Source organism: Rana temporaria, chromosome 8 (assembly GCF_905171775.1).
Source record: "Rana temporaria chromosome 8, aRanTem1.1, whole genome shotgun sequence".
NCBI classification, from domain to species: domain Eukaryota; kingdom Metazoa; phylum Chordata; class Amphibia; order Anura; family Ranidae; genus Rana; species Rana temporaria.
Window position 1 is genome coordinate 46,923,804 of NC_053496.1, and position 26,075 is coordinate 46,949,878.

The 26,075-nt window shown below is 44.6% G+C and overlaps 2 gene segments (V, D, J or C); both read right to left on the minus strand.

Annotated features, from left to right (window-relative positions):
• Nucleotides 1-1,848: 1,848 nt before the first annotated feature.
• On the minus strand, nt 1,849-6,825 carry LOC120910355. The segment is given in 2 exon segments: nt 1,849-2,323; nt 6,483-6,825. Coding segments are annotated over 2 exon segments (357 nt in total).
• Nucleotides 6,826-12,787: 5,962 nt separating this feature from the next.
• On the minus strand, nt 12,788-16,161 carry LOC120910386. The segment is given in 2 exon segments: nt 12,788-13,101; nt 16,071-16,161. Coding segments are annotated over 2 exon segments (405 nt in total).
• Between the last annotated feature and the right edge of the window lie 9,914 nt (nt 16,162-26,075).

Consider the following 26,075-nt stretch of genomic DNA (forward strand, 5'->3'; position numbering starts at 1 on the left):
GCCCAAGTGGAAGATGCAAAACTGGTAATTTATCCCAAAGGTGATGTATCGGGTTGAGGTCAGGACTCTGTGCAGGCCAGTCAAGTTCCTCCTCCCCAAACTCACTCATCCATGTCTTTATGGACCTTGCTTTGTGCACTGGTCCAAATCATTTGGTGGTGGGGGGATTATGGTGTGGGGTATGGGCTTGGCCACTTAGTTCCAGTGAAGGAAACTCTCAAGGCGTCAGCATACCAAGACATTTTGCACAATTCATGCTCCCAACTTTGTGGGAACAGTTTGGAGATGGCCCCCTCCTATTCCAACATGACTGCGCACCAGTGCACAAAGCGAGGTCCATAAAGACATGGATGAGCGACTTTGGGGTGTTAAAACTTGACTGGCCTGCAGAGACACCTTTGGGATGAATTAGAGTGCAGACTGTGAGCAAGGCCTTCTCGTCCAACATCAGTGCCTGACCTCACAAATGCACTTCTGGAAGAAAGGTCAAACATTCCCATAGACACTCCTAAACCTTGTGGACAGCCTTCCCAGAAGAGTTGAAGCTGTTATAGCTGTAAAGGGTGGGCCAACTCAATATTGAACCCTACGGACTAAGACTGGGATGCCATTATAGTTCATATGCATGTAAAGGCAGGTGTCCCAATATGTAATACCGCGTACACACGGTCAGAATTTCCGACAACAAATGTTCGATGTGAGCTTTTGGTCGGATATTCCGACAGTGTGTAGGCTCCATAGGACATTTGATGTCGGAGGGCCAGATTCACAAAGAGATACGACTGTGTATCTCCTGATACGCCGTCGTATCTCTGACTTAAACTGGTCGTATCTATGCGCCTGATTCATAGAATCAGTTACGCATAGATATGGCTAAGATCCGACAGTGTTACACTGTGTTACACCGTCGGATCTTATTTTCAATTTGAAAATGGCGCCGGGGGCGTTCCCGCTGATTTACGCTGAATAATATGTAAATCAGCGAGATACGCAAATTCACCAACGTACGCGGACCCGACGCAGTGTTACGACGTTTCCGTAGCGGCTTTCCAGGCGTATACTTACCCCTGCTTCTATGAGGCGCAGCCAATGTTAAAGCGGTGGTTCACCCTAATAAAACATTATTTTTTTTTATAGCATTAAATTAGGCATAGTAGCGTGAGCTACAGTATGCCTGTATTGATTTTTTTAGCCCCCTACTCACTGTGCAATGCTATATAGAAGATTCCGACTCCCCGCGGGGAATGGGCGTTCCTATCAAGAGGGAGGATGATTGACGGCCGGCTATGGCACGTCACGCTTCTCCGGAAATAGCCAAAATAGGACTTGGCGCTTCACGGCGCCTGCGCATAGTCTGTGCGCAGGCGCCGTATAGCGCCGTGAAGAGCCGAGACCTGTTCCGGCTATCTTCGGGGAGCGTGACGTGCCATAGCCGGCCGTCAATCATCCTCCCTCTTGATAGGAACGCCCTATCGGAATCTTCTATACAGGATTGCGCAGTGAGTACCGGGCTAAAAAAATCAATACAGGCATACTGTAGCTCGCGCTACTATGCCTAATTTAATGCTAAAATGTTGTTAGTGTGGGTGAACCACCGCTTTAAGTACAGCCGTCGTTCCCGCGTCGATTTTAAAAAATTTTACGTCGTTTGCGTAAATCGTTCTGTAATACGGATGGACGTCGTTTACGTAAGCGTCGAAACCACTGACGTCCTAGCGACGTCAGTGAATCATTGAACTTCATTTTTCTCGGCTCGTCATAGTGTTGTACATGACCGCGTTCTTGACGTTCGCAATTTCCGACAATATTTGTGTCACCGTGTGTATGCAAGACAAGTTTGAGCGAACAATCCGTCAAAAAAATCCACGGTTTTGTTGTCGGAATGTCCGATCGTGTGTACGCGGCATAACTTGTGTGAACTTCAACTTTACGTGATTTGTAGGGACTGTATGATTAATGTCTCATTGTGACTGCCAGATGGGGTTAGATCAAAGCCCTCCGGCTGTTTTCAGTCACTGTGCATCACTGGAGGCACAGAAGTAGACCCCTTGAGTCTGAGCTGTCAGAGACGTAATCTTCAAGGAACTGTGCTTGTCTCCCTCACTTCCCATCTCGTAGATGTTTTTGTAGCTCCCCTCATAATCAGGTGGCTGTTCTTTTAGCTTTTTGGCTACCAGTTTCAGAGCCTGTCCTTTCTCCTGATGGTACCAGTACATCCAGTCATGGTTAGTCGTCAACTGTTCACAGTTCATCCGAACCTCCTGGCCAATTGTATTTACAATGAGATCAGGAGTCTGGGAGATGGTCAGTTTCTGAGCAAAACCTGGAATGATAAGAAGGCCATTACAGTTAATATTAGCTATTATTAAATATCCCTTGAGATTATTAACAGAGAGGTGCTCATGGACATATTTCTACACTCTGTAGGCACTATGAGACCCCAGTCGTAGGGCAGCCATTTTTACTATGGGGAGAAAAGTCCAGGTATGGTCCATACAGTAGCTTAAGGTCTTGCATAATAGTACTTACACTAGGGTTCCGGGATGCACTCACAAAAAAAAATTAAGGAGCTTATCAAGAGAAAGAGATATCTCTTGTAGAAATATTTTCAATGATGGAGCACCAGACAAAGACCATGACCCAACTGGTATACCCATCCATCCTAAGCCTGAGACCAACCAAATGTTTTAACCACTTCCCGCCCGGTCAATAGTCAATTGACGTCTGGGAAGTGGTTGTGAAATCCTGACTGGACGTCTATTGACGTCCTGCAGGATTACATGCCGGCGCGCGCCCGTGGCGATCGGTGATGCGGGGTGTCAGTCTGACACCCTGCATCTCCGATCTCGGTAAAGAGCCTCCGGTGGAGGCTCTTTACCATGTGATCAGCCGTGGCCAACCACGGCTGATCACGATGTAAACAGGAATAGCCGTTGATCGTCTCTTCCTCACTCGTGTCTGACAGACGCCAGTAGAGGAGAGACGATCAGCGGCTCTCCTGACAGGATTGTTTATCAGCGCAGCCCCCCCTCGGATGCCAACACTGGACCACCAGGGAGTGCCCCCCGGTTGCCAAATGGAGCAAAAAAAAACAATAAAATAAATACAATCGATGCCAATCAGTGCCCACAAATGGGCACTGACTGGCAACATGGGCACTGACTGTAATGATGCCCAGCAATGCCATCAGATCCACCCCTCAGTGTCCATCAGTGCCACCCAGTGTCCATCAGTGCCATCTCTTAGTGCCCATCTATGCCCAGTGCCCACCTATCAGTGCCCATCTGTGCCACCCATAAGTACCCATCAGTGCCACCCATAAGTGCCATCCATGAGTGCCCATTAGTGCCGCCTATGAGTGCCCAGTGCCGCCTATGAGTGCCCATCAGTGCCGCCTATGAGTGCCCCCTATGAGTGCCCATCAGTGCCGCCTATGAATGCACATCAGCGCCGCCTATCAGTGCCGCCTATCGGTGCCCATCAGTGCCACCTCATCGGTGCCCATCAGTGCCGCCATATCAGTGCCCATAATTGAAGAAGAAAACTTACTTATTTACAAAAAAAAATAACAGAAAAAAATAAAAATCGCAGAGGTGATCAAATACCACCAAAAGAAAGCTCTATTTGTGGGAACAAAAATGATAAAAATGTCATTTGGGTACAGTATAGCATGACCGCGCAATTGTCATTCAAATTGCGACAGCGCTGAAAGCTGAAAATTGGCTTGGGCAGGAAGGTGCGTAAGTGCCTGGTATGGAAGTGGTTAAAGAACTGCCAAAAGTCTGTGAATCTGATTACAGCTTCCAACAGCCAATACCCTTAAGCCATGGTTTCGCAACCAAGGTTCCATGGAGGTTTCCTCCAGAGGTTGCTAGGGGTTCCCTGATCAATGCGCAATTTCTGCCTCTCAGATAAATTCCCATTGACACCATTGATCTTCTTAGCTATCTGTAAGGGGATAATTCTTCCCGATGACCACAAGTGTAAGGAGCATTCTTCCCACTGACAATCACAATAATGTATCATGAGTTATAGAAATAGTAATTCATAGCAGGGGTTCCCTGAAACCGGAAAGTTATTTCAAGGGATTCTCTGTGTTGAAAAAGTTGGGAAAGGCTGCCTTAAAGCGGTGTTCCAGCCGAGATTTTTTTTTTTAAAGTCAGCAGCTACTGTAGCTGCTGACTTTTAATAAGGACACTCACCTGTCCTGGGCGCCCGCGATGTCGGCCCCCCGAGGCTGATCCGTCCACCGGATCGGGTGCCGGCACCACCTTCCTACTACGCATGCGCGAGACGCGCAGCACTTTGTGAATGGCCGGCTGTCTTCTGCGACACACACAGGTCCCAGAAGACAGCGCGCCCCATTTCCCAGGAGGCAACGTGAGGGAGGAAGAAAACGAGAAACTCTGCGGATAAGGAAGTGGCAGATTAGGAAGACTGCCTAGCAACAGGCTTTTCTGGTAAGTAATTTTTTTTTCAAATGTTTTTTTACATATTACAAGGAGAATGTTAATGTAATTTTTTTTCTTTTTCGGGAGGACCTCGGCTTTAATCTATGAAAGAAAAGATCAAGTAATGTGGGGTACCTAATGTCCGTTGGTTTTCAAGCCCCTAAAAAAATGTTTTTGTATTTTTCTGGAAATAAATAACAACTGCAGAAAAAAAAGGCAGACAGTCAGGCCTCGTACACACGGTCGTTCCAAACCGATGAGAATGGTCCGACGGACCGTTTTCATCGGTTCACCGCTGAAGTGGCCTGACGGCCTGATACTGTATGCGTACACACCATCGTTCCAAAAACCGATCGGGTCAGAACGCGGTGACGTCAAACACACGACGTGCTGAATAAAACGAAGTTCAATGCTTCCAAGCATGATTCTGAGCATGCGCGGGTTTTGAACCGATGCTTTTCTGTACTAACCATCGGTTTGGACCGATCGGGCAGCGGTCCATCGGTTCAGTTTTGAAGCATGTTTAAAATTTTGTACCGAAGGAAAACAGACCGATGGGCTATACACACGGTCGGTTTGGACCGATGAAACTGAACCTCGGTCCATTCTCATCGGTTTTGTCCGACCGTGTGTACGGGGCCTAAGATGTTGGTCCTTTAACATTAGTGGTCATCGTTGAAGTTGTATTTGTGACCTGTGTAGGTGGGAGATCAATCCACCATTGGTCATTGTTCCAGGAAACCCTAGCAAACATATATTTTATGTAGCAGAGACCCTAGAGAATAAAATAGAGATCATTGCAATATTTTATGTACAGTGGTCTTTCAAACACAATTATTTGGGAAAAAATACACTTCAATGAATTAAAAAGAACTAAGCGGTAAAGTTAGCCCACAGTTTTTGTATAATGTGAAATACGATGTTACACCGAGAATCGTGAGTTCTTTATTCTAAGCAAAAAAAAATTGTGATTCTCGGTTTATCCAGAATTGTGCAGCTCTAAATTGAACAAAAAAAAAAAATTAAAATGTGAATTATTTTTTTAAATTTATACAGTACAGATTAATTTCATAGCATTGCGCAGAGTAAGGGAGCCATTCACATTACTCCCCAAAGGAGCTTACTCTCCCAAACATCCCCGCTGTAGTCTTGCAAACATGTTAGAGCCGACCTGGTCAGAAAATAAATTGCTGAACCAGTCTTTGAATTAGGGAAACAAATGGGGCAACCCAGTACATGCATACTCCAGACAGACTGGAAAATGATCTCAAGACTTAAGAGATAAGCACTTAAAGCGGTAGTTCACCCTCTCGTACTTGATGTTACCATCGAGACAGGCATTGTAGCGCGAGCTACAGTATGCCTGTCCCGATTTTTTTAACCCCGTACTCACCTCGTAGTCGTCCATCGTAGATTTCGGCTCCCGCGGGGAATGGGCGTGCCTATGGAGAGGGAGGATGATTGACGGCCGGCCCTGGCACGTCACTCTCCCCGAAGACAGCCGGAGTAGGTCTCGGCTCTTCACGGCGCGTGCGCACAGGCTATGCGCACGCGTCGTGAAGACCAAGCCTATTTCGGCTATTTCCGGAGAAGCGTGACGCGCCAGAGCCGGCCGTCAATCATCCTCCGTCTCCAGAGGCACGCCCATTCCCCGGTATCTTCGATGGACGACTACAAGGTGAGTATGGGGGGGAAAAATTCGGGACAGGCATACTGTAGCTCGCGCTACAATGCCTGATTTAAAGGTAAAAGAAAAAAAAAAAAATTTTTTCCCGTCGATAGGGTGAACCCCCGCTTTAAAGTCCTAGCATTAGCCAACCCATCTCTGTAACAAGTTATTGATAGGGGTGATGAAATCTGTTACAGCCTGAAGCAAAATAGTGTATTTTTTTTTTTTTTTTTTTTTTTAGCCAAAGGTTGGCTTTGAGTTATTTTTAAGAACGTATAAGAAATCTCTACGGACAACTATTACATATACAATTATAATTAGATCCTGTAGCTAAAGTGTAAAGTCCGGGTTTTAATACTTACAAGTTGTAAATGTACAGCAGATGAGAAGTCTCCATATTAGGAGCATGGTTGCAATGTTGTTTCAAAGTTCATAGAGTTATATGAAGTGTCATATCTATACAAACACACTCTTGCCTAAAAATGATTTCCGATCACACCTGCTGCAGTTGTGTTTTTACCCGTTCGTGTATAGTGCAGTCAGTGCTGCCCCCATATGGACCCCTTTTGTCAGTGCCTTGCACAGTTTGTTGTATTAGCACAGAACGTTCATCCTCTTTGATCTGGCTTTTATATTGAAAATCCAGTTTTACCTAGGAAAATAATTATACAATAATTATACAAATATATCCAGGTCCAATATATACATTACAGGGATAATGGCGAATATATACATTGCAGGGATAATGGCGAAATGTATTTGAGCATTCCTATGCACATCTGTTTTATACACTCTTGAGATAGGCCGTGCCCAGGGTGTTTGCTGCAATGTTTACAAAAAAAGCTATGAGCTGGAAGGCCTCCCTTTTTTGAGGCCCCTTTCACACTGGGACATCGGCGGTAAAGCGCTACTATTTTAGCGGCACTTTACCGTCGTATTTGCAGGGATATTCGGCTGCTAGCGGGGCGCTTTTAACCCCCCCGCTAGCGGCCAAGAAAAGGTTAAAAACACAGCAAAAGCACTTAATACAGCATGTAAATTGGCAGAGGGAAAATGAGCCAACATTAATGCCGCGTACACACGATCGGATGAACCGATGAGAATGGTCTGATGGACCGTTTTCATCGGTCAAAACCGATCATGTGTGGGCGCCATCGGTTATTTAACCATCGGTTAAAAAAAAGCCAACTTGTTTTAAATTTAACCAATGGATTCCTAACCGATAGAAAAAAAAAACGATCGTTAGTAGGCACGACCATCGGTTAAAAATCCACGCATGATTAGAATCAAGTCGATGCATGCTTGGAAGCATTGAACTTAGTTTTTTTCAGTACGTCGTTGTGTTTTACGTCACCGCGTTCTGACACGATCGGTTTTTTAAATGATGGTGTGTAGGTGCGACGGACCATCAGTCAGCTTCATCGGTTAACCTATGACAACGGTCCATCGGTCCGTTCTCATCGTATGGACTGATCGTGTGTACGCGCCATTATACGGACTCAAGATATGCTTTCGCCGTTGCCCATGACTTTGGCGTTATCTGAAAGGCCAGAGGATTCCTGACAGCTGCAGGAACACCTGTGAAACACAGCTCAGCTATCAAAGATCTGATGGACGCCTTGCTTCTCCCAACCCAAGTGGCTATTCTGAAAGTAAAAGCACACGGCAAACTAAACTCAAAGGAAGCCCGAGGCAATCACCTAACCAATTTAGCTGCCAAACAAGCAGCCCGCAGTCCACGGGAAGTGGAAAGCAGGGTGGTAGAAGAAGAAGACCGCCCCGTGTTTACCCTACAGACTTTCCCGGTGGACAGAGTTTATCTGAAAGAACTACAAGAAGCAGCAAGTCCGGATGAAAAGGAAAGCTGGAAGCGGAGGGGAGCAACCCTCAAGGATGGACTATTCGAGTGCAACAAAACGCCTTGTCTACCCAGTAGTATGTACCCAGCCGTGGTGCAATGGGCACATGGAGCTGCCCACTTGTCAAAGACTTTTATGAACTCTCTTATCAACAAGTACTACTGTATGTGGCACCAGGAATTACTCCACTGACCAACGACTTCTGCAGATCATGCATTATCTGTGCCAAATGTAACCCAGGATGCACAGAAAAGACACCGTAAAAGCACCTGGAAAAAGCCCTATATCCCTTCCAGAGGATACAAATTGATCACATCCAAATGCCAAAAAGTGTCAGATTTGAATACGCCCTAGTGGTGGTGAACCTGTTTTCAGGGTGGCCAGAAGCTTATCCGGTCGCCAATATGACTGCCAGGACCACTGCTAAAAAACTCCTCACCGAAATAATATCCAGATATGGAGTCCCAGAGGTGATAGAGAGTGACCAAGACCCCGCCTTCACAGCCTCAGTGTCCAAAGAAATCTGGACTGCACTGGGGGTTACCCTAGCTTTCCACACACCCTACCACGAGTAGCGTGAAGGTTGAGAGAATGAACAGTACCTTAAAGACCCGAAAGTTAAAAATGGCCCAGGAGACTGGTATGCATTGGCCAGACAGCCTGCCCATTTCCCTATTCAGCGTCAGATACACACCTAAGGGAGAACACTCTCTATCCCCTTATGAGATGTTGTTTGGTTCAGCCTGCTGTGTTCTGGGAGCCGTGTGTTTCCCAGAACACAACTGGGGGGGGGGAGGGCCGCACTAACAGCAGGTCCCCACAGTGTGTTCCCGGAAGTGGATGCAAATACCTGTCTTAGACAGGTATCTGCACCCCCCTCCTGCCTGAATGCGACACCGGAGGGGGGAGGGTTCCAATGAGCCGAAGTTCCATTTTAGGGTGGAGCTCTGCTTTAAGATTGGCCATACCAGAATATCTGCTGAAATGTTTTAAAATAAGTGAAGCATTGGTGTATCTGGCTTATACCTTTTTTAAAGGGGTTGTAAACCTTCCTTCCCCCCCCCCCCGCTCGCCCTCATGCCGACGCGCGTGCCTGGCGGGCGCGATCACCGTCGGACACCTGTCGGGGAGAAATGACGGATCGTCTGTTCATACAATGTATGAACAGCGATCAGTAATTTCCCCTAGTCAGTCCACCCCCCCCCTTCAGTTAGAACACACACAGGGAACATAATTAACCCCTTCCTCGCCCCCTAGTGTTAACCCCTTCCCTGCCAGTGTCATTTTTATAGTAATCAATGCATTTTATAGCACTGATCGCTATAAAAATGCCAATGGTCCCAAAAATTTGTCAAAAAGTGTCCGCCATAATGTCACAGTACCGATAAAAATCGCTTATCGCCGCCATTACTAGTAAAAAAAAAAATATTTATAAAAATGCCATAAAACTATCCCCTATTTTGTAAACGCTATAACTTTTGCGCAAACCAATTAATAAACGCTTATTGCGATTTTTTTTTTACATAAAATATGTAGACGAATACGTATCGGCCTAAACTGAGGAAACAAATATTTTTTTATATATATTTTTGGGGATATTTATTATAGCAAAAAGTAAAAAATATTTATTTTTTTTTCAAAATTGTCACTCAATTTTTGTTTATAGCGCAAAAAATAAAAACCGCAGAGGTGATCAAATACCACAAAAGAAAGCTCTATTTGTGGGGAAAAAAGGACGCCAATTTTGTTTGACCGCGCAATTGTCAGTTAAAGCAACGCAGTGCCAAATCGCAAAAAGGGGCCCGGTCATTGACCAGCAATATGGTCCGGGGCTGAAGTGGTAAAAAAAATTTTTTTAACCTTTACAGCCCCTTTAATCCCCAAACAGCTTATCCTCTGAATCCAAAATAAAATTCCTAGTGCAGTAAACCAAAGCATATTGCTGGGGATGCCACATCCTGTGTTATAGGGTAGCTGACTTTCAAACTCAAGCTTTAAGTATAGGAAAGTTGGTAACGGTGATTAGGGCTGTTTCACACAATCGTTCTTTGCTATACAGCACACAAATCAGCATATTTCTGTTGCCGATAAAGCCAGGTGTTTCAAATTATTACTAATTGAGCATTGTTTAAATGCAATGGCCTACCTGAGTATTGCGCTAGATTGCAAAAACGTTGCCTGGTCTGATGAGTCTCGATTTCAGCTGTGACATTCAGATGTTAGTGTCATAATTTGGCGTAAACAACATGAAAGCATGGATCCATCCTGCCTTGTATCAATGGGTCAGGCTGGTGGTGGTGTAATGGTGTGGGGGATATTTTTGTTGGCACACTTTGGCCCCTTAGTACCAATTGAGCATCATTTAAACGTCACGGCCTGCCTGAGTATTGTTGCTGACCATGTCCATTCCTTTATGACTACAGTGTACCCGTCTTCTGATGGCTCCTTCCAGCAGGATAATGCACCATGTCACAAAGCTCCAATCATCTCTCCACTGGTTTCTTGAACATGAAAATTAGGTCACTGTACTCCAATGGTCTCCACAGTCACCAGATCTCAATATAATAGCGCACCTTTGGGATATGGTAGGATGAGAGATTCCAATCATGGATGTGCAGCCGACAAATCTGCAGCAACTGTGTGATGCTATCATGTTAATATGGACCAAAATCTCTGAGGAATGTTTCCTACACCTTGTTGAATCTATGGGAAAGCAGACGGGAATTGGGAACCTTTAAAACTTAAACTTTAACCTTAGCTAAAATAACAGACAGCAGACAATTTGTTGGTTATTAACTACTTGCCGACCGCCCACCGCCGTTATACGTCCTCACTTTAGAGATGAATATCTCGGTAACGGCAGCAGCTGCTGCCACAATCGAGATATTCATCTCTTCTGTGGGCGGCCGTGTTAACGATAATGGCGGTCTCCGCGGCGAATTCGCCGCGAGATCGCCGTTATCGGTGGCGGGAGAGGGGCCCCCCCCCTCCTGCCGCTGTCCCGCGCCCTCCGCCGCTTACCGGAGCCGTCGGTAGCGGCGGAGGAGATCGCGACCATCCGGCAGCTGAGCGGGGACGAGACTGAAGGAAAAATCTCCTTCGCCCGTCCCCATAGCTCCGCTGGGCGGAAGTGACGTCAAAACGTCAGTCCCGCCCAGCGTCTTAAAGAAACATTTTTTTTTTTTGTCATTTGAAAAAATGACATTTCCAATTTTTTTTTTTTTTTTTGCATTTAAGCCCAAATATAAGATCTGAGGTCTTTTTGACCCCAGATCTCATATTTAAGAGGACCTGTCATGCTTTTTTCTATTACAAGGGATGTTTACATTCCTTGTAATAGGAATAAAAGTGATAATTTTTTTTTTTTTTTTCAGTGTTAAAAATTCTAAAATAAATAAAAATAAATGCGAAAAGCAAAAAAAATTTTTTTTAAAGCGCCCCGTCCCGACGAGCTTGCGCGTAGAAGCTAACGTATACGCGAGTAGCGCCGACATATGAAAACGGTATTCAAACCACACAAGTGAGGTATCGCCGCGATCGTTAGAGCGAGAGCATTAATTTTAGCCTTAGGCCTACTCTGTAACTCAAAAAATGCAACCTGTAGAATTTTTTAAACGTCGCCTATCAAGATTTTTAAGGGTAAAAGTTTGACGCCATGCCACGAGCGGGCGCAATTTTTAAGCGTGACATGTTGGGTATCATTTTACTCGGCGTAACATTATCTTTCACAATATATAAAAAAATTGGGCCAAATTTATTGTTGTCTTATTTTTTTATTTAAAAAAGTGAATTTTTTCCAAAAAAAGTGCGCTTGTAAGACCGCTGCGCAAATACGGTGTGACAAAAAGTATTGCAATGACTTCCATTTTATTCTCTAGGGTGTTAGAAAAAAAAATATATAATGTTTGGGGGTTTTAAGTAATTTTCTAGCAAAAAAAAATGGTTTTGTCTCGTAAACACCGACTCTGAAAAACAGGCCCGGGGCTAAAGTGGTTAAAGGCTGTGGTTGTTTATTATTGGTTTCAAAAACATTGTGGGTAAGCATCAATCAAAAAGCTTCAGATATAAATAAAGCTTTGGCTAACCAAGCCACTACGGCTCAGGCTGCAAACACAAACTACCCAACTTTAATTCAAATAATAAGCCTTAAAACACTTTTTGCTTAGCAAATATATAAAATATTAAATATAGCAAAACCAACAGCTAGTCCCCCTTTGTTATCTCTCAAAAAATGTTTATTTATTTATTCATGTATACATTTTTTTTTTTTTTATAACAAAGGTGACACTACCACAAAACAAAAGCCGCGACAAGTTTATTAATAGGGGAGGGGGGGAGGGGAGAACACCACAGCTCCTGTCCTCTGAGGCGAATGAGCCAGCAGCTACGGAACCACTGTTTTATAGCCCAAAACGGGCTGGTTCCGACCAGTTCAAACTGGATTTTCGCGGGCTTTACACGAGACTCAGGAGAGGTCACCTGTATCCCTCTCCCAAGACACGTGAGTCCTGCTGAGCTTCCCCTGTGAGCGACAGGCTCCACAGGGGGAACTTGAAACTGCCCTCCCGACACTTTCCCATGAGGAAAAGGGGGGCTGAAACGGCCTTCCCACTTTTCCTATCATTCCATGAAGAATGAAGGCAGTTCTGAAGGCAAAATGGGGTCCAACCCGTTACTAGCAAGGTATACCTAATAAAGTGGCAGATGAGTATATGTATAGATATTAATTCAGTCAGTGTGAGAAGACGTTGGTGTTCTCATTGAGATTAGTGGGTGAGGTTAGATCAAAGCCTGTACATATTCTTCAGTCACTGTGTAGCACTGGATGCACAGTAATAAACTCCTTGATTCTGGGCTGTCAGTGACTTGATCTTCAGAGACGTTTGCTTCTCTCCTTTGCCCTCCATCATATAAACCAACTTATCTTTGTAGCTGTCATCATAGGTGGGCTCCTGTCCCTTAAAACTAGAGGCGATGAACTTCAGCTCACGGCTGGCTCCTTGGTGGTACCAGTACATGTAGTCGTGGCTTGTGGTCACTTGTGTGCAGTGAAGTTCAGCATCCACATTGGCTTTGCTTACAATAAGCGGGGGGCTTTGATCGATCGATGTTTGAGCCAGACCTGCACAGAGACATTCAAAGCTTTTCTTTATCCATGGTTAGCTATATTTAAAAAAAAAATGCAATCAACTATTCCCATATGTTGACATTAAATGATCAAGCCTTCCACAAAGTGGATGGCCAAATAACCCAACATCTACATCTACTTAAGCCCAGGTTCACACTGGGTACGATTTGAGATGCGATTTCACATGTCAAATCGCATCTCAAATCGGCGGCAATTGTCGGCAATGGCACTGTCCTAATCGGTGCGACACCGCATCTGCGGCGCTGCACCGATTTCAAAAAGTAGTTCCTGTACTACTTTTTGTGATTTCGGGCCGCGATTTACATTGAACCCTGCACAGATGTCTCTTAAATCGCGGCGAAATCGCAGCTGCTAAACATCCATCACATCCATTGCAAAAGTTCCTCCTTCCACCAAATACAATTTAAAGAAGACAGGAGGAATAATGGTGGCGCCATTCAGTTCTCTGCGATACGAGATTGCGTGCGTCTCCGTGAGCATCCCTGCATTGTGCGAGATGACATGGTACGCTTACGCTACATTGTGCGCTGCAATACCAATATTTCTACAGGGCACCTCAACACCCCTAGCCGTCGCAAGCGCATTGCATTGCAGCACGACGCATGGTAACATATTACCAGGCATTCTGGTGTGGTGCACTTTTTTCGCGGTGATTTTGATGCGGTATGCAGCCCATTGAAATAAATGAGCTGCACAGTTATGTGCATATAAACGCACAGCAGCGCAAGCGTGCTGGAGCATCGCATGGATGTGAACCCAGCCTAAGACCCCCTTTACACTGGGGCATTTTTCAGGTGCTTTAGTGTTAAAAAAAGCACCTGAAAGAAGCCTCATCTGCAATCCCAATGTAAAAGCCTGAGTGCTTTCACACTAAAGCGCCTGAAAAACGCCCCAGTGTGAAAGGGGTCTTAGCGTTAAAAAAAAGCGTCTGAAAGAAGCCTCATCTGCAATCCCAATGTAAAAGCCCAAGTGCTTTCACACTGAAGACTAAAAAATCCAGCAAGCAGCTTCTAAAGCGCCCCTTCCCATTGAGGCGCTTTTTTTTTTTACGCCAAAGCGCCTGAAAAACGCCCAGTGTGAAAGGGGTCTTCACGTTAAAAAAAGCGTCTGAAAGAAGCCTCATCTGTAATCCCAATGTAAAAGCCAGAGTGCTTTCACACTGAAGACTAAAAAGTCCTGCAAGCAGCTTCTAAAGCGTCCCTTCCCATTGAGGCGCTTTTTTTTTTTTTTTTTTTAACGCCAAAGCGCCTGAAAAACGCCCCAGTGTGAAAGGGGTCTTAGCTGTAGGTAGGTCAGCCCTTTTGTTACCCAGCAGCTCTCCTTCTCTGCTTACAAGGTGAGATAGCCAGGCAGATGAGAATCCTCTGCAGTAGGAACATTGTCACAATGCTGCTTCAGAAACAGAGATAGAAAGGAATTGCAGAGACAGGAAGTCACATGACCAGCAACTGAACTGCCCATTAAAATGTATGTGCTGTGATTGGTTGCTGGATTTCTGTATCATTCTTAAAATTAGGCATTTTTTGCATCCCCAAACCCTGAATTCCTTTTAACTATGAAAAACCATATTGTATATACTGTAGCTATGGTATATATTTTCTTTAAAAATATTATCAAGCAAATTAAAACTGTTGGAATCAATTTCTTTATATTAACCCCTTAATGCCCAAAGGTGAAAAGAAATTACCACCTCAACTTTTGCGTATTTTAGTAAAACTGTACATATCACAACTGCTTGTTGTTTCTAAGGCCCCTTTCACACTGGGGCGGGAGCCGCGGTGGCGGTATAGCGCCGCTAAAAATAGCGGCACTATACCGTCGGATTTGCCGCGGGATTTGGCCGCTAGCAGTGCGGTATTAACCCCCGCTAGCGACCGATAAAGGGTTAATACCGCCCGCAAAATGCCTCTGCAGAGGCGCATTGCGGGCGGTATTGCCGCGGTTTCCCATTGTTTTAAATGGGAAGGAGCGGTGAAGGAGCGGTATACGTGCCGCTCCTCTCACCGCTCCAAAGATGCTGCTGGCAGGAGATTTTTTTCTCTCCCGCCAGTGCATCGCCTCAGTGTGAAATCCCTCGGGCTTTCACATTGTGTATGCAGTGCAGGAGTTTTTCAGGCGGTATTTTTAGCGCTGTACCGCCTGAAAAACTCCTCAGTGTGAAAGGGGTCTCAGGGACTTATATTGCGTCTTTGTCAGGATAAAGTGGGCCTTTATTTGGGGGGTAATGGATATCTCCTTATATTTTGAAGAATTTCAAAGAAAAACTGGACCAAAGTAGTAAAAAAAAAATGTTTGTTTTTCTTTTTTTAGCTTTATATTTCTTGTTATTACCATGACCCATCACCAAACATAAAAAAAAAAAAAAAAAACAATTCTCCTACTTCTGACATTTGCGGTGATGCCACATATGTGTATATTATTTGTGTATATATGTAGGGCCAAGAAAAAAATATTACACTTTTTTTTTTTTTTTTTTTCTTTTTTTTGTCTGTTTTTCTATCCTACCTAAACACCCTAGGTTCACAGCTATGCGTTTTGCAGCAACGCACTACATTTAACATGATTTCCTATGAGTCACGTTCACATCTGTGTGTTTTCAACTGGTGGCGTTTTTTTGGAAAGGGCCATGGACTTTTTTGCACCGTTTTTTTTTTTTTCTGAAAATGGACTTTAATGGAAACACATGAAAAACACATGGGAATGCATGTACATGAATACATAGGCAACATATATGTATATATCTCCCAGGTGTATATGGAAATCCACACAGGAAAGTGATTGACAGGAAAGAACCTCCGTGGCTGGTCTTGTGTGACTAGGAGTACAGGGCGGGGAGTGAGTAGGAAATGCAGCTTGCTCTGGTGTGCTAATGAGTATGGAGGGATCTGACTGTCAGTGCTGAGAGATGGCATATCGGGAGTCCTTTTAAGGATACGAATCACGAGTTTCCAGCATCTGGGCTTCATATTGGACACCTTTATCCACATCTCTTACCATGCTGTTTTTGATCTCTTTTATGGAGATCAACTCCATTCGGTAAGAGGCTTGATTTGACTGCGGTGGAGGTTCTTTCCTGTCAATCACTTTCCTGTGTGGATTTCCATATACACCTGGGAGATATATACATATATTTTGCCTATGGGCGGACTAATTTATGTACACTAATATGAACATTCACGTGTTTTTATTCATTCAATATTTTTCCATTTAGCGCAATCTCTTTTCCTTTTGCATATTGTTTGTGTGGTATTACACTTTTGATCGCTGCTTTTTTCACTTCAAATAAGCGCAATATTTTTTATTTACTACCAATGCATGTACATACCTTTTTGGTATGTTTCCTGTATGACAACAGGCACCTTTCCCTAGCAGCATTAACACATTAAAAAAACACGAAACGCAAAACACATTTAAAACCCAACCCAAAACGCGCGCGTGTGTGTGTGAGAGAATACAAACCGCACCACAAGATGCGTCATAAAACGCATCAACTGCAACATGCATAGGTGTGAACCTAGTCTAAATAAAAAAAATGTAAAAATGTAATCCTACCTAAAGCATACTGACCCCAAACCATTGACTATGACAATAACCTAGATTAGGCCCTGATCTAGTTCTTTTATATATATATATATATATATATATATATATATATATATATATATATATATATATATATATATATATTATTTTTTTTTATTTTATTTTTTTACAGACAATTATGTTTGATTCTTTGCTTGTTTGTTTACATTCTTCCCTTTGACTTGGAGAATTCTGATGCTAGCTTTGCTCAAGTCGCTGCCATGTGATTCGCTGATTAGCAATTTGTGTTACCAAGCAATTGAACAGGTGTACCTAATAAAGTGGCCACTGAGTGTATATTGTGTATGAATATGTGTGTGTTATATATATATATATATATATATATATATATATATATATATATATATAGTATCTCAAAAAAGTGAGTACACCCCTCACATTTTTGTAAATATTTTATTATATCTTTTCATGTGACAACACGGAAGAAATGACACTTTGCTACAATGTAAAGTAGTGAGTGTACAGCTTGTATAACAGTGTATATTTGCTGTCCCCTCAAAATAACTCAACACACAGCCAATAATGTCTAAACTGCTGGCAAAGTGTCATTCCTTCAGTGCTGTCACATGAAAAAGTATAATAAAATATTTACAAAAATATGAGGGGTGTACTCACTTTTGTGCAATACGCTATGTAGCGGATGGTTGCTACTAGTTACTAACATCCACTATGTTCACCCTGCTGCCAGACCTTCATACATCACTCTACAGGAGACAATGAACAGTCATTTGCTTTTGTTTTGCCTTTATTTATTTGGGGGATATAACTTGGTTGGGGAAGGGGTATGGGATGCCCACAGAACAGATCACTTTGCCATCGTTATTACAGAATTGTTAAATTAATTGAGCTTGGAAGAAATGATGGACTCTAACATTTATAGTCTCTCCTCTGCACCCATTCCTGCAGACCGTTACTCTTCCTCTGCACAAACTCCTGCAGACTATTGCTCCCAGGACTCTTCTCCTCCTGCGCAAAACTTCACTGTCAAATGTTAGGCCGCGTACACACGACCGGTTTTCTCGGCAGAATCCAGCAAGAAACTCGATGGGAGACGTATTCTGTCGAGAAAACCGGTCGTGTGTACAATTTTGCCGAGAAACCCGTCGGGAAACTCGTCGAGCCAAAAAGAGAGCGTGTTCTCTATTTCTTCAACGGCAATGGGAAAATTTGGCTTGGCGAGTTTTTTGACAGCCGAACAAGGAACTCGACGGGGAAAGCGATGTGTTTCGCCCGTCGAGTTTCTCGGTCGTGTGTACGTGGCCTTAGTCTCTCTGCCTCATCATCTTTACACTGCACCAGGGATCACTCTGAATAATCCCAGGTAGTTTGCTTAACTTTTCTGAGTTTTAATAGGCCAGGGGCCTGCAGTACCCCTTCTTGGCGGCCTAGATGTTTAGCAGCATTATAAAGTTGGTGGACTACTAATCCCAGCTAGCCCAACTTGCAAATCCTGTGCCCACAGGCCACATCGATTTGACACAAAACCCCACAGTCTCTCCTCTGACCTTGCACCCAGCTCCCCTGGAATGCCTCCTCCAGATATCCACTGTGCCTCACTCACCGACCTTCTCCTGCCCTGAGTCCTTTGTGAAGAATTTACCCGGAAATGCGTACCGACAGCTTCTCCACCTCTTCTGTTCCAGAACACCTCCTCCATGACCCTGTAAGGAGAGAGGCTTACTCCCAGCTCCCGAGCTCCTGCGTCGAGGCCTGCACCCCCCCAGATGGTGATGGGCCTCCTGCTGCAGTCTAACGCTCCCTTCTTCACTTCACCCAGCTGACAACTCCCTCCAGTGGACTGGACCTGAGCTTATGTAGGAGGCCTGTCCCCTGCCAATTTCAATTGGGGATTGGTCAGGGCTCCTCAAATGAGCTCTCTGTCACCCCAATTCCCAGATCTGCTCCTCTTCCCAAGAACTGAAGCACAGGTGGTCACACCCATTGCTACACTGACCACTCTCTGTCCCCCCCCCCCCCAGATCAAAACATGCAGGCCTAGCATGAAGCATAGGCCTGCTTAAATTTACATGCCTGGCAGCTATCACACACAAACCTCACTTCTAACACCTACCTATGGTAGAGGGCGCTACACTAGCGAAAGATCTTTGTACAAACATACACATCCGGGGACCCTCCATGTCTGTGCCGATGAAGGAGGGAGGAAAAGCATGCTTGGCCAGGGTCATGAAGGTGGTTTCAGACATACAACATTTTCTGACCTTCAACATTTTGGGAAATTTCCTCTCTTTAGGTACATTTGGAGTTATTAATTACTGGGGTAGATTCAGTTAGATTTGCGCAGTTTTTACGGAGGCGCAGCGCACCGTTTTGCCGCTGCGCCTCCGCAAATTACCTGCGCTACCCTTGATTCCCGGAGCAGTAGCACCGTAAATTGCGTGGGCGCTCCAGGAAAATGCCCAGCGTAAGCGCGCGCAATTTAAATGATCCCGTAGGGGGCGTGGATCATTTAAATTAGTCGCGTTCCCGCGCCGAGCGTAATGCGCATGCTCCGTCGGGAAACTTTCCCGACGTGCATTGCGGTAAATGACGTCGCAAGGACGTCATTTGCTTCAAAGTGAATGTGAATGGCGTCCAGCGCCATTCACGATTCACTTACGCAAACAACGTAAATTTCAAATTTCGCGACGCGGGAACGACGGGTATACGTAGCATTGGCTGCCCCTGCTAATAGCTGCATGCATTGCTCCAAAGTACGCCGCAAGGACGTATTGGTTTCGACGTGAACGTAAATTACGTCCAGCCCCATTCACGGACGACTTACGCAAACGACGTAAAAATTTCAAAATTCGACGCGGGAACGACGTCCATACTTAACATTGGCTAGGCCAGATTTTTGTTCGACTAACTTAATGCCGGAAAAAGCCTTACGTAAACAACGTAAAAAAACGTACGTTTCTTAATCGGCGTATCTAGCTCATTTACATATTCTACGCCGAAATCAACGGAAGCGCCACCTAGCGGTGAGAGTAAAATATGCACCCTAAGATACGACGGCGTAGGAGACTTACGCCGCTCGGATCTTAGCCTAATTTAAGCGTATCTGGTTTCCAGAATAGATTCCAGGCGTAGATTCAGAGTTACGACGACGTATCTACTGATACGCCGGTGTAAACGTCTCTGAATCTAGCTATATATATAATATTCATTAAGACTAACTTCTCCGCAAACTTAGTAGCCCTAAGTTATTAATATTAACTAAACTGTGTATACAGTATGTCAAAATGGAAAATTGCATTCTATTACATTTCAATGGGTAGGATACTTTCTCTCCCTACATGCTCGTCTTCTTCCTAAATTACAGAAAATTTCTAATAATGTTAATTCTAATAGTATCAGCATATTCAGCTGCAATATATTGGAAAGGACCATACCCACGTAGTGTTCCCCTAGCCTAGTGCATTAATTACATTCATACCGGGTTGGAAAATATCCACCTTCCCATTGGTAGGGTTTTAATAATTTCTTCTGAATATTTAATCAAAGAATTCATCCTAACTTACCATAAACTTTGGTAACCCCGTTGTAATGCACAATCCTGATTTTAGTACTTACATGATGTGAATAAACAGCAGACAGAAAGCCAAAGTATAAGGTACATGGTGATACGGCTGTTTCATACTGAGTTGTCACACCAAGCATAATACATACAGTATATGGTTATGCTGTATCCCCTTTTTTGCCGTTACAGATTTTTCTATATTGCAGGCAGTGCTGCCCCCAACTGGATTCTCGATGTAAGGTCATTATAAAGCGAGCAAGTTTTTGTCTTTTTTGTATGGCTTGAATTGCACATAAACCCAACCGTTTTTTCTTTTAAAGTAGGCAAAACTTTTTATTTTATTTTGAGTACAGCAAGGAAGGGTTATAACCCCTGTCAGATTTTTTTTTTCACCATCTGTGTCCCATTTTGGAGATTTAGATTCACTTCCTGTCCCACAGCCAAACAGGAAGTGAGAGGAAATCCCTACAAATTAAAGGAAATCCTTCGGGAACCCCAGGTCACAGAACCAGTGTCCCTATGGGAACATTTCCCCTCTATTACGTTTCTGGGGCCAACCCAAAATGTGGGATTTTCTTTTACTTTCACATTCAATGATAACGGTAAACCGGACAAATAAAGAGCGTGAATCTCCCTAACAGGGGTACAGACAGCAATACAAAATGACTATTCCCTCTCCACTCTATCCAAAATTAAAAAAGTTTAGCTTTTAGTTGTACTTTTTCGGATGGAGGGGTAATGTTTAAGACCCCTACCAATTTTTGATGCACTATCTGTGCCCCATAAGGGAGATTTCCCTTCACTTCATATCACAAAGACCCAGCAGGAAAAAAGAGATCTCTCCAACCGCTGCGAGGGGTTTACTCTTTTTTCACACTAGAAGATTTACCCTTTATTCAGTTCTCAATGAAAACGCCAAACAGTACAAACATTTAAAGACTTTTAACTCGTTCCCGCTGCCTAACCGGCACCCCATTAAAGAGGAAGTAAAGTCTTCCTCTTTAACCACTTAAGCCCCGGATCATATTGCTGGTCAAAGACCAGGCCACTTTTTGCGATTCGGCACTGCGTCGCTTTAACTGACAATTGTGCGGTCGTGCAGCGTAGCTCCCAAACAAAATTGGTGTCCTTTTTTCCCACAAATAGAGCTTTATTTTGGTGGTATTTGATCACCTCTGCGGTTTTTAGTTTTTGCGCTATAAACAAAAATAGAGCGACAATTTAAAAAAAAATGAATATTTTTTACTTTTTACTAGGGTTGTGCCGATACCACTTTTTTAAGACCGAGTACAAGTACCGATACTTTTTTTCAAGTACTCGCCGATACCGAATACCGATACTTTTTTTAATCTCATGTGACAGCGGCACATGTGTCAGTAGTTTTTTTTATTTTTTTATCTTTAACAATTTGTTTTTAATTTTTATTTTATTTTATATAATGCTTTCTTTTTTTTTAAGAGGGGGGGGGGTGGACTGTGTCAGTGTGTTTTTTCCATTATTTTTTTATTTTCTACAATAATTTTTTTTATTCTTTATTTTTTTTATTTATCTTTTCAGCCCTGTTGGGGGGCTTTGGTGAGATATCAGGGGTTTTAACAGACCTCTGACATCTCCCCTTTGAGACAGGGAAAGGGACTAGGGACACATGTTCCCCAGTCCCTTTCTCAGCAGCATCAGCTGCGCTGAAAATGAATGGAGTGAAGACAGCATCTTCTCTTCATTCATAAACTGAAACATTGTAATCACAGTTTACGATGTTTCAGTTATGTGAATAGACAGAGTCAGTGATCATTGACTCTGTCTATTCGGAGCAGTAAGGAGCCGGATTTACCGGCTCCTACCCCGCTCTCTATCCTGACATTTCCAGGGGGTGGAGGAGGAGCACGAAAGGGGAGAGATACACTGCGGGATACACTGCGGGTTACACTGCGGGATACACAGCGGGATACACGGGGGGACACGGAGGGATACACGGAGGGAGAGAGAAACACGGGGGGACACGGAGGGAGAGAGACTGCAGCAAAACGGAAGGGGGCTGGAGGAGGACACGGGACAGTCAGCGATGATCGTGTGTGGGGGAGTTACAAGCACCGATCACCGCTGATTTTAAAGCAGCTGAAAGCCGCGTGGGGGGTGAAGAGAGAAGCGAAGAAATTACTTTTAAATCTATACAGCGGTGATCGGTGCTTGTAACCTCCCCACACACTGATCACCGCCGACAGTACAAGTATCGGGTGAAGCATCGGGAGGATTTGCCCGAGTACAAATACTCGGGCAAATGCTTGGTATCGGTCCCGATACTGATACTAGTATCGAATTTTGTCATAAATTTAAGCCAAAATTTATTCTACTACATGTTTTTGGTAAAAAAAAAAATTGTTAAGTGTATAATAATTGGTTCGTGTGATCACGGACATATGTACGCAAATGATCATGTAAAAGATGTGCGCAGGAGATCACGGACATATGTGTGCAAATGATAACTGGGACATGTGATTTTACTGTTAGGCCTGGTACACACGATAGGATTTATCCGCGGATACGGTCCGCTGGACCGTATCCGCGGATAAATCCTCTGCAGATATTAATCCGATGGAGTGTACACACCATCGGATTGAAATCCGCGCCAAATTCCCATCGCGGTGACGTGTCGCGCCGTCGCCGCGATGATGACGCGGCGACGTGCGCGACGCTGTCATATAAGGATATCCACGCATGCGTCGAATCATTACGACGCATGCGAGGGATGGGTTCGGACGGATCGATCCGGTGAGTCTGTACAGACCACCGGATCGATCTGCTGGTTCCGATTCCAGCGGATAGATTTGTAAGCATGTCTACAAATTTTTATCTGCTGGAAATCGGAAATATCCGCGGATAAATATCCGATGGAACGTACACACCAGGGGATCTATCCGCTGAAACCGATCCGCTGAGATTTTTCAGCGGATGGATCCTCTCGTGTGTACGGGGCCTTACATATGTGGGGGGCAGGTGTTTTTACTATGTGGGGACATGTGTGGGGACATGTGTTTTGGGGACATGTTTGTTTACTTTCTGTGTTTTACTGTGACACTAGACTGGTGATCAGTGAGTAAAAAGCTGAAAAAAAAGCTTATTCTCACTGATTTCCAGCCAGCTGCAGCAATCCACCCTCCTCTCCTCACCGACGACTTCTGTGTAAGGAGAGGAGAGCCGATCACCTAGCAACTGACTCTTTGTTTACATCACATGACGGCTGTGACTGGACACGGCCGCCATGTGATCAGGAGGGCCAATCACAGAGCCCTCCTGCCGATCTATGATGCGCCGTGTCCGGGTGACACAAGTGCATCGGGATCGCGCCGCTGCACGGGAATGCTCGTGCGATCGCCCTCCTTCTGAGGGACGTTCCTGAAACAAGGAGCACCCCTTGGTTGCTAGGATGCTGGCCTGGCTGCCAGCGATCAGTGATACTGCTTAGCTGTGGTTTGACCAAAGAGCGGCTTGGGTTGCTAGAGTATATCCAGCTGGACCACACAACAGCATTGGTTGTTATTGTTATGGTGCAGGTGGCGGTAAGACCAGGTTTTCCTCCTATCACAGAGTTCTGTCTTCAATCTTAAGCAGAAAGAACTCTGTGACACACTGCAGGTGCCTCACCACACGTTCAATGGGTCTGGGAAAGAGATGGGCAGAGCTAAGAGCCAATCAGGCTTTGCAGCATGCACATGTGCTGACAATGAACAAGGTAGAGCAGTGCAAGTTGTGTTAACAACGTATTGGTTTGCTGCTTCTTCCTTTATTGTCCAATCAGCAAATTGTGGGCAAGGTGACATCACTATATTCTTTAAACATCTAATAGAAAGTGGTGACACCCTAGCAGTTGTACTTTCTGGTGAAATAACATTAATATTAATCACAAAAGTGGCCAGACATAATTGCAGATCCTTTGACAGATCCTTTGACACTGATCTTTCAACAACTATGGTATATAGTGCAAGAGCCTGCCAAACAATTGACATATGTGTATTTCAGCATTTGGCTTGGAGTCCAGCCATAATACAAAAACATGTGTTACAAAATAAAGATGTTACTGATACCCAAGGTCAGACTTACAATTATTTCTCTCTAAGCTAGTTTGTGCCCCCCTCCAACATACATACCGGGGCAGAGGGGTGTTAGATAGGCTCCAATAATTGCCATCTCTGCACCAGCCACTCCTGTCTCTTTACAGTCTACCTCTCCATCGCCCATCGATTTCTCTCCCCAGACCAGTGGTGGCCCCTCCATAGGGGACCGCAGGGGGCTAGGAGCAATAACAGTGGCCTGGGGCCTTTAACCCCTTTAATACAGGGCTTTTTTTCCCACCTCCATACCGGGCCTATTCTGGCACTTCTCTTCTACATGTACAAATCATCATTCCCTAGGGAATAAAATGGCGGTCATTGCAACTTTTTATCTTGCACGGTATTTGCGCAATAATTTTTCAAACGCTTTTTCTTTGGAAATAAAATGGTTTCACGAATTAAAAAATAACAAAACAGTAAAGTTAGCCCAATTTTTAAAAAAAATAAGAAAGATGATGTTATGCCGAGTAAATAGATACCTAACATGTCATGCTTTAAAATTGCGCACACTCATGGAATGGCGCCAAACTTTGTTACTTAAAAATCTCCATAGGCGACGCTTTGAAAATTTTTACAGGTTACCAGTTTAGAGTTACAGACGAGGTCTAGTGCTAGAATTGTTGCACACTCTCTAACGCACGCGGCGATACCCCACATATGTGGTTTGAACAACGTTTACATACGTGGGCGGGACTTACGCGTGCATTCGCTTCTGAGCTCCTCTTTAAGGAGAGATGCCGGGTCAATAAGGCTGGAAAGCATGAGATCGTGAAAACATTTCCACCGATCTCATGCTTACTAGCCACAATTGTGGCTTTGTTTACTTCCGGGTACCCGGGCGTGATGTCATCGGGCCCGGGCCTCCGACGGTCATAGAGATGACTGGTGACCATCTGGTCACCAGTCATCTCTATGCTTTCTATCCGGCGCAGGGCGATCTTTTCTCCGGGCCCCCGATGGCACGGGAGAGCCCGGAGAAGCACCGGATGGCGGCGGGATGGGGGGATGTCCCCTCCCGCCGCCTATAAGAATGATCAAGCGGCAGAACCGCCGCTATGATCATTCTTATGGTGCGCAGGATCGCTGCCGGAACTCAATGATATCTAAATGATGCCTCTAGCTGCAGGCATCATTCAGATATCACCACACAAAATCCAGGACGGCATATGAGGTCCTCCCGGGATGGGAAATCCCCTTTGTGGACGTCATATGACTATGTGCGGTATTGAAGTGGTTAAGGAACATAAGGGGCAGTACAGATGGCCGGGGCACTTGAGGGAATTGTAGGGCAGTTAGCAGAGTATTTCAGCACATGGCACCCATTGCAACTCTACAAAGTGTCCTGGACAGCCCTTTAGGATCCATGGCACTTAGTAATCCTGAGCCCAGCAATAATGGCACTATAGGTTACAGCCTATTAGGTAGATTCAAAGAGATGGGCTTAACTTTGCGGCGGCGTAGCTTAGCCTGTTTAGGCTACGCCGCCGTAAATTAGCTAAGCTAGTTATGATTCTCAATATACTTGCCTGCTAATATACGGCGGCGTAGCCTAAAGCGGGTGGGCGTAAGGGCGCCAAATTCAAATGACTTGGAGGGGGGCGTGTTTGATGGTAATGAGGCTTGACCTCACGTTTTTGACGTTTTTTTCACCGGGCGACTACATTTTCCAGTGTGCATTGCGGTTACCTGCGCCACACGGGCCTATTGATTTCGAC